The sequence below is a fragment of the Bos indicus genome, chromosome 2, assembly GCF_029378745.1.
Source record: "Bos indicus isolate NIAB-ARS_2022 breed Sahiwal x Tharparkar chromosome 2, NIAB-ARS_B.indTharparkar_mat_pri_1.0, whole genome shotgun sequence".
Taxonomy (NCBI): Eukaryota; Metazoa; Chordata; class Mammalia; order Artiodactyla; family Bovidae; genus Bos; species Bos indicus.
This window is the reverse complement of record NC_091761.1, coordinates 117,845,603-117,858,141: the sequence shown is the minus strand read 5'-3', so window position 1 is coordinate 117,858,141 and position 12,539 is coordinate 117,845,603. Positions and strand designations below refer to the sequence as shown.

General features: G+C 38.5%; 1 protein-coding gene across 16 annotated transcripts in view; it reads left to right on the top strand.

Moving 5' to 3' along the window:
* TRIP12 (thyroid hormone receptor interactor 12) overlaps positions 1-12,539 on the top strand; it is a 151,165-nt gene that overhangs the window by 63,916 nt on the left and 74,710 nt on the right. For all 16 annotated transcript variants that reach the window (XM_070773376.1, XM_070773421.1, XM_070773418.1 and 13 more), the window contains one exon: positions 12,023-12,128. In XM_070773376.1, coding sequence (XP_070629477.1) covers positions 12,023-12,128 — 106 coding nt within the window. The remainder of the gene's footprint in view (positions 1-12,022; positions 12,129-12,539) is intronic.

The window sequence follows — 12,539 nt, the reverse complement described above, 5'->3', positions numbered from 1 at the left end:
GGTCACTTCAGGAGAGTACTGCAAGAGGATTGGCAGTATTTGATAATTTTATTTAAGAATACAGAGGCAAGATGAGGTATCTTAGAGGAATCCTTGGATTTCAAGTACTGTTATTTTGAGGAGAGAGAGCTCTTACTGTGGAGCTAAAAATCCTAGATTTGAATCCTAGTTCTGCCATTTTATCATCTGGTATCTGAGAAAGTTGGTAACCTTTTCATTGTTAAAATAGGCACAATAGTTACTTGACAAATGAATATATATGTGAAGAGACATAGCACAACGCTTATAGTACGTAAGAATGCGTCACTAAATTTAGGGTGTATAACTGAAATTGAGTGACTTAAAGCATTCAAGTACATTGTTCTGAGAATGTAGGATTGATACACATCCTAACTATTGATTAATTGAAGGTATGGCTACTTTTAGATTTGGAAGACCAAAAAATAGTTTTGTGGCATTGGCAAATCATTGAATTGTGTTTATGATAGCTACCTAATCCCTAGTCTTTGCAGAATGATAATATTCATTCTGATGAAGCAGAAAGGAAAGAATGTAGGCGGAAACATTTGTGAAATTAAAATGCCATATAAATATGCAGTGGTGAATTTTGAATTGTTGTGATAGATTTGAAGGGCATTTGTGTGCATCAGGAATTAGTTTGATTTTTTTTTTAATTTAATATTAATCTGGAGGCAGAATCAGCTCCAATGGTTACAGTCATTCAGTGGATGAGCAACTCTGGTGAAAAATTTCTGTAAGTTATCTAAAAAATGGAGTGGATATTTTGTGAGTTAGAAAGCATTCCAGATTTGGTACATTATTGATTTTCTTCAACTTTTAAGAATCCGTGAACCTGTTAATTTGAAGGTGATATGTTTCCTCAGATATAGGATTATTCTAAGATTTGGTTGGCTTCAGTAAAGCTTCCTGGTAAAGCAAATTGTTTCCAAATTGTAGGAATAGCAGTACTTACATGATGCTTTTGTGTAAAACCATTTGCCATGGCCAAATATTACTCAAGGAGATTCAGGATATGCTTTCATATCTTGAAAGCTGGAAGAATTCTTAAGGTAACTTCTCCCTAACCCATTATTTTATAAATATTTGATCACCTGTTACTTTTGGGAGACAACAGTGGGCCATGGAACTCACTTTGGAAATGATGTGTTTAGTCAGATCACTTAACGCAGGAAGAGCTTTTCTGTTGTGCTGCTTCGGCAACTGTTGAACAAGTTTTGGGGGAGGAACTAGGGCGGGCAGGAAGACTAGAGAAGCAGCTACTTTGTGATGGGCTTCTGGAAGCCTGTGGCTTGTCAGCTACAGCTGATCAGAATGGCCCTGGGACAGAGGTCACCTTGTGTTAACTGATAGAAGTCTTGAGAATACCCCAAGGAGGGATAGTGTTATATGACAGTTTTAATCTGCATGAGGAAACTTTTCTTGCTGTGACTTGTTTAACCTTAGCAGTCTTACATACTTTGTAGCATAAATGTGAAACCAGTGGGGCAGTGTAATGATACATACACTTTTAAAAAATATTCTTATAATATGCTGCTTAATCTGCTTACCTTTTCTTTAGGCTAATTTTTCAGTAATTTGACTATTTCAAAGTATATACTTACTGTCTTAATAGTAGAAGGTGATGGATGGCATAGACGTTCCTATAAGGAACAGTTTGTGATCAAATCTGGAGTTAATTATGGAATGTATTTATAGAAAATTTTAAGTTATTATACTTTGAGTGCCATATCTGTTTGTAGCTCATTCCTTAAAGTGACCATCATGTGCACATTATTAATAACATAGCCATAGTTACTAGCTTATTTTCAGCTTGAGTTTCATATTCTTCTGCGACTTGCATGCAGCCTGTAGCCATTATTAGAACTAGACAAGAACCAGGCAGATGTCAAATTCTGGGAAGGTAATTCTGCTAAGATTAGGACTCTTTCCATCAGTCTGAAACAGGGTACTTTGAGTCTCTAGCATGGAGAGAAGAAAGAAGAATGAGTTGAGTGGGACAGAAGAATTTATTGATAAAAATAAACTCTTGGTTTTATCTAGTTAGGTCTTATAGGGACATACCTGCTGAGTTTGAAGAAAAATGAATTATCTTTTAGCCTGATGAGGTAATGAATGAGAAGCTTAAAGGGAAAAGAATTGAGTATTAAAAGAGTTTTATATATTATAAGGCAAGTGTTGAAGTAATTTAGTAGTTCTCATAGTTCTATAATGTAACCAACCACATATTACCAATAGTGTTTTCTTAACATTTTTAAGGCTATAAAAAATAAATTTAAAAAATTAGTTGCCAGATATTAAAAAAAGGACTTTTAAATGGAAGCAAACATTATTGGCCTCTTTTAGGCTTGCATTCTTTTATACTCTGAATTTTAAACAACCTTGGTATGTATTTTTATGTACCAAGTCGGAATGAGGGTTAATTCAGCCAAATTGCTCTTTACTGAACTTACATATAAATCAAATGAAAGATGCTCTTTTGTATTCATGCCTCTGTATTCTGTAATACTTTGATACTTATGATTATGAAGTGTTTGTTACTAAAAATGAAAAATCCAGAAAAATACCAAAACATAACAAAGAAGAAAAAAAAATCACTTAATCCCGTCCCTAGGAACTCTCTCTTCCTGTGTGTATCTTGCTAACATTTTTTTCCTTCATATTAATCAGTACTTATTTTCAGTTTAAAGTCAAGTGATATAAAATTATTAAAAGTAGTATTCTTTCTGTTACATTGCCCTTCCACGCAGCTGATCATTTTGTGTTTATTTGTGTATGTATTAATTATGTGCTCATTGGTCTTTATCTGTTGGGATTTTTTCACTTTGAGCGCTAGTGTGTGCCTTTTTTGGGGAATTTACCCTGCCACTTTACCCACCAAACGCGTGCGGTACATGCTTTCCATTTCCCCACTCACGATCGTTGCTCAGCTAACACTTGAGTCTGTAGGAACTTTTCTTTCTTACTCAGGTTTGTTTTTACTGAATTTAATAATTATTTTGTTCTTTACCCTTTCTTGACCCCATCACTCAACTCCAGACTGATAACTGATTGTCTACAAATGTTCTCAAGCTGTCTGTATGATTTTGTTTCATTTTCCTGAAGTAATGAGACCTCTGGATGGCTGCCCTTTTTATTTTATTGCATTATTGGTTATTACAAGATATTGGATATTATTTCCTATGCTATATAGTAAACCTCTGTTGCTTATCTGCTTTACATTTAGTAGTTTATAGCTGCTAGTCCCCTGCAGTCTGTACTTTGCCGCCCACACACACCCTGCCCTGCCTTTAGGCTTCCCAGGTGGTGCGGTGCTAAAGAATCCAGCTGCCAGTGCAGGAGTTGCGGGTTCAATTCCTGGTTCGGGAAGGTGCCCTGGAGAAGGAAATGGCAACGCACTCCAGTATTCTTGTCTGGAAAATGCCGTGGACAGAGGAGCCTGGCAGGCTATAGTCCATGGGTCACAAAGAGTCAGACACAACTGAGTATCTGAGCACATACACACTTTTGGTAACCACAAGTTTGTTTTCTGTTTCTGTGAGTCTGTTTCTTTTTTGTATATACATTCATTTTTGTTATTTTTTTACATCCTGCATATATGTGATAGCATATTATATTTGTCCTTCTCTGTCTGACTTATGTCACTAAGCATCATATTCTCTAGGTTCATCTGTATACCTTCAGATGACATTATGTCATTCTTTTTTATGGCTGAGTAACAGTAGTGTGTGTGTACACATCACATTTCCCTACTCTTGTCATTTATTGACAGGCATTTTGGTTGCTTCTGTGTCTTGGCTGTTGAAAACAGTCCTGCTGTTTGTTTTTTTTTTTTCAATAGATACATGTCTTTCTGTCTGTGTCTCTGTCTCCCATTCAGAGTAAGTTTTCTTTTCTTGCAGAAACCTCTTATGTACTTTTTTGTGAGGTAGGTTTACTTTGCTTTTGACTTCATAGTAGGAACTTTATTAAAATTCTGGTAATTGCTGGCTGTCTCCTCATTAACAAGAGTAGGGAAACCAAGTACGTAACCTGTAAGCTCTGAGCACATAGATGAGATTTGACTGAGATTCACTATCTAATGAACTAATTGGGCGATCATCATTTTTAGATCTTTTTTCTTTGGTAAAATTCCACAGGGAAGATTCTTTCAGACTCCTGCTTGGAGGTGAAAACCTTACTGCCAGAATTCTGGAGCTTAGTGGGAGAAGATGCCTAGGAAAGAGGCCATATGTCATCCAGTTGATCTATATATTCTTGATCACCTCCCCTCTCTCATTTTTGGTTTGGTGCACCTGTTTGCAACTGTGTACTTTAACCTAGAATTTCTGTATTTTGCACTTTCTGAAGAATAAAGATCTTAGGCATACCTGCCTTGGGAGAGTGACATTTACACAGCTGTACAAGTAGGGGAGGGGATCTAGACTCCGACAGCTCATAAACAGCCTGTGAACCAGTCCTTGGTTTAAACTCTGCAGTTGTTCCAGAGGTATTTGGTACCATCAACTCCTGGACCTTTGTGGGATTCTGAGTGTCAGTCTGATTGGTAGTTTATCTCCATTTTCTGCCTTCAGTCTTCTTGTCTTTCCCATGTATTTAGCACTGGAATTACTACTTTTTCATCTTCTGAAATTGTGTTGTGTTGTGATAGTTGTCTCTGCCATTCTTCCCACCCTTGTGAATTTATGCCTCAGATCCTTTTAAAGCTATTTTAGTAGAGTTTCACTAGAGGACAGAAGCGAATGCATGTGTGGTCAGGTCTTTGTCTTTACCTAGAAGGCAGACAGTTTTCTATGTATATACATGTATTTTTATCAAGAGTAGAAGCTCACTCCACATGACAGTGGGTATTGCTTTTTGAGTGCCTGTTACAAGACCGGCTTCATACTAGAGAGTTGACATACATTAAATTTCATTATCATGATGACACATGATAGTTATCCTTAGTGTTAGACACTTAGATGGTGTCGTAGTTATCCATGTTTTAGGAATGAAGAAACCAGAGTGTTTTATCTGCCTAACTGATTTTAACTGACATTTTTCCTTTTAAAAAATAACCTATAAGTTATATCATTTTAGTAGCATATGGATATACCTCTTAGCCCATTCCCATTTACATTGTTGTTGTAAACTTAAAAATTGATTCTAGCTCAGTAATTCATTATTTTCTTGTTAGGTCACTGGTTATTTTTCATTTAAATATTAATATATACTTTGAACTCCTCCCAGAAATATGAGTTTATATTCTCACTGTGTGCTGTGCTTAATAGCTCAGTCGTGTCTGATTCTTTGCAACCCCATGGACTGTAGCCCTCCAGGCTCCTCTGTCCTTGGGGATTCTCCAGGCAAGAATACTGGAGTTGGTTGCCATGCCCTCCTTCAGGGGATTTTCCCAATCCAGGGATTGAACCCAGGTCTCCCACATTGCAGGCAGATTCTTTACCATCTAAGCTACCAGGGAACCCCCTATATTCTCACTGGCAGTGTAAAAATGCCAATTTGTTCACATCCTCATTAGCTAACATTGTGTTGCTGCAGTTTTTATTACTGTACTGATGTTTATTTAACCATTCCCTATTATTTAACATTTAGCGCTTTTCCAGTGTCTCATTATTACAGTGGTTAGACAAGTATCCTTGCACATTTCTAAGTTTTAATTCATGGCGTCAAATCAGTGCCTGCAATTGCTATGCATTGACTAGGAAATAAAAATTTGGCTTAGAAAATTCCACTTGGATTTTAGCTCACTGTCATTCATCTGCACAACTTATCTTTTATTGTTTCTGAGTGATTTTTAAATAAACATCTACGATCCCTTATTATGTGGTCAATTTTTGTGAATTTCTTTTAGAAAAGTAGCCATTGATAGCAATGTATGTACTTGAACATCAGTTCAGTTCAGTCAGTCAGTCATGTCCAACTCTTTGCGACCCCATGGACTGCAGCATGCCAGGCTTCCTGTTCATCACAACCCCTGGAGTCAGTCAAACTCGTGTCCGTTGCATTGGTGATGCCATCCAACCATCTCATCCTCTGTCGTCCCCTTCTCCTCCCACCTTCAATCTTTCCCAGCATCAGGGTCTTTTCCAGTGAGTCGGTTCTTCGCATCAGGTGGCCAGAGTACTGGAGTTTCAGCTTCAGCCTCAGTCCTTCCGGTGAATATTCAGGACTGATCTCCTTTAGAATGGACTGGTTGGATCTCCTTGCAGTCCAAGGGACTCTCAAGAGTCTTCTCCAACACCACAGTTCAAAAGCATCAATTCTTTAGCGTGCAGCTTTCCTTATAATCCAACTCTCACATCCATACATGACTACTGGAAAAACCATCGAATGTCACACTTTCAAAATGTCACACTTCAGAAAAAAAGACTATTTTGAAGTCCTGGACTTTTTATAAATTAGTTTTGGTTAGGAATACTTCTTTGAAAAAGGGGGGAAAAAAAAAGTAAGACATATCTGTCTTTTAGAAAACAAATCAATTAGTTTTAAAAAAATACTGCTAGCTTCACCTTTATTCAGAGGAATAAAGATGATAGGAATATATTTAGGAACAAGTGCAGGTTTCCTTATACCAATACGTAGTTGATCCTTGAACAATAAGGAGGTTAGTCTGCATGTAACTCATAGTTGGCTATTCTTACCCACAGTTCTTCCACATCCTTGGATTCAACTAACTACAAAGTGTTTTGTCCTATAGTTATTTACTATTTATTGAACAGTATCTGAGTATAAGTGGACCGTGAATGGTTCAAAGGTCAAGAGCTTTGATACAAGATTTACACCTAACTTTATTATCAAAGACTTTGTGGATAAGAATATATTAATCTGACCCATGATAATTCTGGTTGCTGCTTAAAGTGGCATTGTAAAAATAAATGATAAGGTGCAGTTTTGCTGCATTACAGAGCCTGGGACAGAGAGGTATATGTATGTGTTGTACACACACAACGGTAGGTTGTTGGCTTACACCTTTCCATGTTTCCTCCTTTATGAAAATCCTCCATATTTGACCAGTAGAATGATTGGAAACACTTGGGTTCTACAAACATACTTTTTTTTTTTAATTGAAGGATAATTGCTTTACAGAATTTTGTGGTTTTCTGTCATACATCAAGAATCAGCCATAGGTACACCCATGTCCCCTCCCTCCTGGACCTCTCTCCATACCCTTCAGCCTATTGCAGAGCCCCTGTTTGAATTCCCGAGTCATACAGCAAATTCCCATTGTCTATCTGTTTTACCCATGGTATTGTAAATTTCTATGTACTCTCTCCTTGTATCTCCCCTTCTCCCTCCTCCTCCCACCATGTCCACAGGTTTGTCTCTGTAACTGTTTCTCCATTGCTGCCCTGAAAATAAATTCATCAGTGCCATCTCTTCAGATTCCATATATATGTGTCAGAATACAATGTTTATATTTCTTTTTCTGACTTAACTGACTCTGTAGTATGGGTTCAAGTTTTCGTCCACCTCATTAGAACAGATCCAAATGTGTTCCTTTTTATGGCTGAGTAGTATTCCATTGTATGTATGTACCACAGCTTCATCTGTTGATGGACATCTAGGTTGCTTCCATGTTCTAGCTATTGTAAGTAGTGCTGCAGTGAACATTGGGGTACATGTGTCTTTTTCACTTTTGATTTCCTCAGGGTATATGTCTAGGAGTGGGATTGCTGGGTCATATGCTGGTTTTATTCCTAGCTTTTTAGGGAGTCTCCATACCGTCTTCCATAGTGGCTGTGTCAGTTTACATTCCCACCGGCAGTGCAAGACTGTTCCTTTTCTCCACACCCTCTCCAGCACTTACTGCTTGCAGACTTCATGATGATGGCCATTCTGACTGGTGTGAGGTGGTATCTCACTATGGTTTTGATTTGCATTTCTCTCATGATGAATGATGTTGAGCATCTTTTCATGTGCTTGTTAGCCATCTGTATGTCTTCTTTGGAGAAATGTCACTTCCAGTCCCTTTCCCACTTTTTGATCGGGTTGTTTGCTTTCCTGGTATTGAGTTGTATAAGATTCTTGTGTATTTTGGAAATTAATTCTTTATCATTTGTTGCCTTTGCTATTATTTTCTCCCATTCTGAGGGTTGTCGTTTCACCTTGTTTTCTACAAACATACTCTTTATACCGAGAGTTTTCGAGTTTTGTAAGTGAACTAGTAAAGCAAAATTTTAACACCTTGTCACAAGTATTTGAAGATGTAGTACTCAGTTCTGCTTCAGAACTAAGCTTAGAATGGTGTTGAATTATGCACTTTTAAGCAAGTCAGTTAATATTTTTGTGTATGAAAAACAATTATTATAACAACTTTGTATCTGAAAGTGCTTTTGCAAATCTCCATAGCTTAACATTGTCAGTTTGCTGAATGGCCAAAAGAAGTTTAAGCTGTCCCTGAGGTTTCAGCTTCCTTTTCTCCAGAATTTATGACCTTTCTATGTTCTAAACACATTTTAGACTTTTGGAGGAATTTATATAGTTCTGTAACAAAGTTTAGAGAGCAAAATATTTGAGGTTCTCTCTCTTAGTTTATCAGGCTGGATGGAGTCATGTCAATTAGCCTGAGAGTCATTTTACATTATGATATTATGACATCAATTATAAATATTTTTCTGTTCACTCTTGTTTTGACTTTTCTTTGCCCTACTTGTCTGTAACTTAGTACAGTTCTTTTAAAGTTTAACAACAAGAATGGATAGACCTTGTGACACAGCCATAGAAAAGGAATACCTATTTGCTGTAAAAAGGAATGGACCAATATGCGCAACAGCATGAGGTCATCCAAAACACTATGATTCCATTTGTGAGAAACTCCCAAGTAGGCAATAGCAACAGAAAAGAAGACCAGTGATTGCCAGAGATCTGAAGTGTGTGTGTGGGAGGGGGCATGGCGGATGTATTGCAGGGACCATAAAGGAACTTTTTAAAGTGATGGAAACGTTCGATATCTCAATTGCAGTGTTGGTTACACCAGTGAATATATTCGTCAAACTCATCGAACCCCATTTAAAATGAGTACATTTTATCATATGGAAATTACCTTTGAATGAAGTTTAAAAGAGAGTTTAAACACAGAAGTCTAAAATAGGGCATGAGTAGTGAAAGTGTCCAAAAGTATGCTGTCACCATGAATTAGTAGTAAAGCAGTAGGCCATAACGTTAAATATTGAATGTCACAGAATAGTTGTGAAAATTTATGCTAGTGTCCATTACTATATATCATAGTATATTCAAAGACACTTCGGTATTACATGAATTGAGTCATATTCAGTTCAGTTCAGTGGCTCAGTCGTGTCCGACTCTTTGCGACCCCATGAACCGCAGCACACCAGGCCTCCGTGTCCATCACCAACTCCCGGAGTCCACCCAAACCCATGTCCATTGAATCGGTGATGCCATCCAACCATCTCCTCCTCTGTCGTCCCCTTCTCCTGCCCTCAGTCTTTCCCAGCGTCAGAGTCTTTTCCAATGAGTCAGCTCTTCGCATCAGGTGGCCAAAGTATTGGAGTTTCAGCTTCAACATCAGTCCTTCCAATGAACACCCAGGACTGATCTCCTTTAGGATGGCCTGGTTGGATCTCCTTGCAGTCCAAGGGACTCTCAAGAGTCTTCCCCAACACCATAGTTCAAAAGCATCAATTCTTTGGTGCTCAGCTTTCTTTATAGTCCAACTCTCACATCCATATATGACTACTGGAAAAACCAGAGCCTTGACTAGACGGACCTTTGTTGGCAAAGTAACGTCTCTGCTCTTTAATATGCTCTCTAGCTTGGTCATAACTTTCCTTCCAAGGAGCAAGCATCTTTTAATTTAATGGCTGCAATCACCATCTGCAGTGACAATAATTTACAGGTTTTTAAAGTGCTTTATAAGTGAAAGTGGCAAAAAGTGGAAAATGGAAGATAGATGGGGAAACAATGGAAACAGTGACAGAGTTTATTTTCTTGGGCTTCAGAATCACTGCAGATTATGATTGCAGCCATGAAATAAAAAGACGCTTGCTCCTTGGAAAAAAAGCTATGACAAACCCAGACAGCATATTAAAAAGCTGAGACGTTACTTTGCCTACAAAGGTCCATCTAGTCAAGGCTATGGTTTTTCCAGTAGTCATGTTATGAATGTTCGAGTTGGACTATAAAGAAAGCTGAGTGCAGAAGAATTGATGCTTTTGAACCGTGGTGTTGGTGAAGACTCTTGAGAGTCCCTTGGACAGCAGGGAGATTAAGCCAGTTAATCCTAAAGGAAATCAGCCCTAAATATTCATTGGAAAGATTGATGCTGAAGCTCCAGTACTTTGGCCACCTAATGCAAAGAACTGACTCATTGGAAAAGACCCTGATGTTGGGAAAGATTGAAGGCAGGAGGAGAAGGGAATGATAGAGGGTGAGATGGTTGGATGGCATCACTGACTCAATGGACATGTGTTTGAGCAAGCTCTGGGAGTTGGTGAAGGGCAGGGAAGCCTGGCGTGCTACAGTCCATGGGCTCGCAGAGAGTCAGACGTGACTGAGCGGCTGAGCTAAACTGATAAGTCAAAGTACCTTACTTGTTTTTTTAATTGCAGTTTTAATGTAATGTGCACTGATGATTTTTTCCCTCTAAATTGAACATTTTTTGTCTGTTCCAGCTTCATTGCCTATTTTGGATAGAGATATAAGTAATATTTTCTGAAATACTTAATTTCTTAATTTTTTAAATGTTAAAAAATAGTGATATTATTAGCTGAACATATGAAGCTTACTCCATTAGCTGTCTGGGACTTCACAGGTGGCTCAGTGGTGAAGAATCTGCCTACCAAGGCAAGAGCCACAGGAAAGTCGAGTTCAGTCCCTAGGTCAGGAAGCTACCCTGGAGGAGGAAGTGGCAACCAACTCCAGTATTCTTGCGGGGATACTCATCTCATGGACAGAGGAGCCTGGCGAGCTACAATCCATGGGGCGGCAAAAAGTCAGACATGACTGAGCAACTGAGGAATCATTTCGCTCATAATCTGTCTATAGACCATGTCCATCTTTCAGATTTCAATGGAAAAAAAAATTAAAACTTGAGAAGAAACAGGTGATCTGGAGAATTGTTATTGTACATTTGGTCTCTGAGAACGTTAACGTCTGTTCAAGATGACCCCGAAGTTCTAATGAGATCTGGTCTGTTGACTTTGGAGATCTTCCACTGCTGGGGTTCTGTGTTTAGATAGAGCACACCACCCAGGGTGTTGTCATGTCATGTACGGCGTAGGGTAACAACATGGTTTGGGGAGGCGGCAGTTGAAAATGCTCTGGTGGCTTCCCCGTTGTTCATAAGATAACAAATAACTTTACATAGTTGCTATACCTTTTTAGAATCTGTTATCCTATAAAGATGTTAGATTGCAGATTATCATGTGAAGTGTTGTGCTTGTTTAACTTTCTCCCTCTAATTGTATAGTATTGTCTAAATTGGACATTCTAATAGGCTTCAGTTCAAATGTGTATTCCTTGCAGACGGGGTGGTGAAAGAAAACATTTTGTTCTTTTGTGGCCTTATTGATGAGCATTATAGAAACTAGGTGCCATGGGGTACTGCAAAGATAATGTAGCAATAAAGTGCTAAATGAAATACTGAAAGTCTTGAAATATATAGTATATATAAAAATTTAAAAAAAACCTCTTCGCTTTAGTTAGTAGAGAAAAGCAGTGGAGGAGTAGAGATGTGATGGGAACTTTTTAAAGCGGAGGATTTGACGGATGAGGGACCATCACTCATGGTGTCGGAAAGCTTGAGTCAAGGTTAGGCCAGAGTGAGAAGACGTCTCCTTGGACAGTCATGCCAGGCACCGTAGGAACTTCCCCAGTGTGAGCTGGTGCAGTGAAGGCTGACCATGCAAGTAGACCTAGAGGCTGCTAGGGAGCCCATGAGAAGAGTCCGTGGAGTTTTGACCAGGATGGCGGCCTGAAGAATTTTGTCATTTTTAATTTAAGATGACTCCTTTAAACATGTCCCTCTTGCGTTTCACGTTTGTAGGTTTAAGAAAATCTACCAAGAAGCGCAGCGAATCCCCGCCTGCCGAGCTCCCCAGTTTGAGGCGGAGCACACGCCAAAAGACCACGGGCTCCTGCGCTAGTGCCAGGTAATAATTTGGGCCTGTCAGTGTGATATTAGTTCATTTCCTGGGTCCAGCTTTCCCCAAAGGCCTTCATTTTATGAGTTTTAAAAAAAATTTCATGAAAGTTTTCTTTTTGAAAATCGAGCAAAGAAATTCATTCTAAATAGAACTATTATTTCTGTGAATTCTTCCCCAATATTTAACTTAACTTTTTTTCCTTTTTTGCTAAGCTTTAATCATGCCTTTTTGGGGACAACACCTTTGTCTTCTGCCTTTTCCTCTGTTGTTTTACATTATTTGCACAGAGTTCCTGCCAGCAGTTGGACATTTGGTGGTTTTTGGAGTTCCTATCTGCCAAAGAGCTCTCTAATAAGCATCTTTATGCAGATTCGGGTTATTTTTAAAGGTAGCTAAATTTCCCAGTTGTGTGATGAG